The sequence below is a fragment of the Malurus melanocephalus genome, unplaced genomic scaffold (genome assembly GCF_030028575.1).
Source record: "Malurus melanocephalus ecotype Western Australia unplaced genomic scaffold, MMel_1.1 scaffold_943, whole genome shotgun sequence".
NCBI lineage: Eukaryota > Metazoa > Chordata > Aves > Passeriformes > Maluridae > Malurus > Malurus melanocephalus.
Genome location: NW_026624175.1, coordinates 116,706 through 118,393, shown reverse-complemented (window position 1 = coordinate 118,393; position 1,688 = coordinate 116,706). Strand labels below are relative to the sequence as shown.

The following is a 1,688-nucleotide window of genomic DNA, read 5'->3' as shown; positions in this document are numbered from 1 at the left end:
CCCTGTCCCTGACCCTGTCGCTGTCGCTGTCCCCGCAGGTCCCTGGCCCTGGGCCAGCAGTACAGCTCGCTGGGGTCCCAGCCCATCCTGTGCGGTTCCATCCCCGGCCTCGTCCCCAAGCAGCTCCGCTTCTGCCGCAACTACATCGAGATCATGCCCAGCGTGGCCGAGGGGGTGAAGTTGGGCATCCAGGAGTGCCAGCACCAGTTCCGGGGCCGCCGCTGGAACTGCACCACCATCGATGACAGCCTGGCCATCTTCGGGCCGGTCCTGGACAAAGGTACCGCCCCAGTGGGCTCGGGGGGCACGGCTGGCACTGCCTCGGGGGGTTTGGGGACACCAGGAGTGTCCCCCTGGAGGAGGGGAAGGGGCTGATGGCCCAGCTCTCACCCTCATTTCTCCAATTTCTACTTTTTTCCCAAGTTTGTGGTGGGTTACATCAGAAGGGATAACGAGGGAAGGGGTTGATGGCGTAGCTCTCGATGCTCATTTCTCCAATTTCTGTTTTCCCTGTTTTCTCCAACTTCTGTTTTCCCTGTTTTCTCCAGTTTCTGTTTTTTTCCTAAGTTTTTGGTGGGTTACATCAGAAGTGGGAATGAGAGAAGGGTCTGTTGTCCCAGCTCTCACCCTGATTTTTCCAGTTTCTTCTTTTTTTCAAGTTTTTGGTTGATTACATCAGAAGGGAGAACGAGGAAAAGGTCTTTTGTCCCAGTTCTCAACCCTCAAATTGCTGGTTTTCCTGTTTTCTCCAATTTCTAGGTTTTTTCCCAAGTTTTTGGTGGGTTACACCAGTAGGGATAACGAGGGAAGGGGTTGATGGCGCAGCTCTCGATGCTCATTTCTCCAATTTCTGTTTTTCCCAAGTTTTTGGTGGGTTACATCAGAAGAGGGAATAGGGGAAGGGCCTGCTGTCCCAGTTCTCAACCCTCAAATTTCTGTTTTTCCTGTTTTCTCCAATTTCTGTTTTTTTTTCCCAAGTTCTTGGTGGGTTACACCAGAAGGGGTAACGAGGAAACGGTTTGTTGTCCCAGCTCTCAATGCTAATTTCCCCAGTTTCTGTTTTTCCTGTTTTCTTCAATTTCTGTTTTTCCTGTTTTCTCCAATTTCTGGTTTTCCTGTTTTCTCCAATTTCTGAGGGTTTTTTCCATGTTTTTCGGGGGTTGCACCAGAAGGGGTAACGAGGGAAGGGTCTGTTCCTATCCCAGGAGCTCAGAAGGGGCAGGGAGGATGTGAAGGAYGGGAAGGGGAAGGTTCAGCCCCAGAACCCTCAGATATTCTGGAATCATTGGCTCCACCTCCCCGGCAGAAATTCCAAACAGCTGAGTCCGCAGATCCACGGGAAAAGCCAAGGATGGGGATGGGGTGGAGTTCCTTGGGGTCCTGAAGCACAAAGTGCCCACCCCAGGAGCTCCCTGAGCTCGAGTTCCCCCAGCAGTGAGGTTGAAATCCATGGCCCCGATCAGCTCAGTTGGGATTTCAAGGAATCTTTTCACAAACGAGCCCCCAAAAAGCTGAGAACAAAGAGAGGGGATGAGTTCATTTCCCTTCTCCTCTCTCCAAACCCCATCCCCTGCTCCTGAAAAGCCAGAATGCTGAAGGAACCCTGGAATGCTCATGAGGCACCATAAATTTGGGATTCCCAGTGAGATCATGGGGCATCACAATGGAGAAATGGCCCCAAAACACCC

At 52.0% G+C, this 1,688-nt stretch overlaps 1 protein-coding gene across 1 annotated transcript in view; it reads left to right on the top strand.

Moving 5' to 3' along the window:
• The window catches only part of LOC130585667 (proto-oncogene Wnt-3), a 28,461-nt gene that overhangs the window by 16,564 nt on the left and 10,209 nt on the right, over window positions 1-1,688 (top strand). Inside the window, exon 2 of the mRNA XM_057386267.1 lies at window positions 39-280. Coding sequence (XP_057242250.1) covers window positions 39-280 — 242 coding nt within the window. The remainder of the gene's footprint in view (window positions 1-38; window positions 281-1,688) is intronic.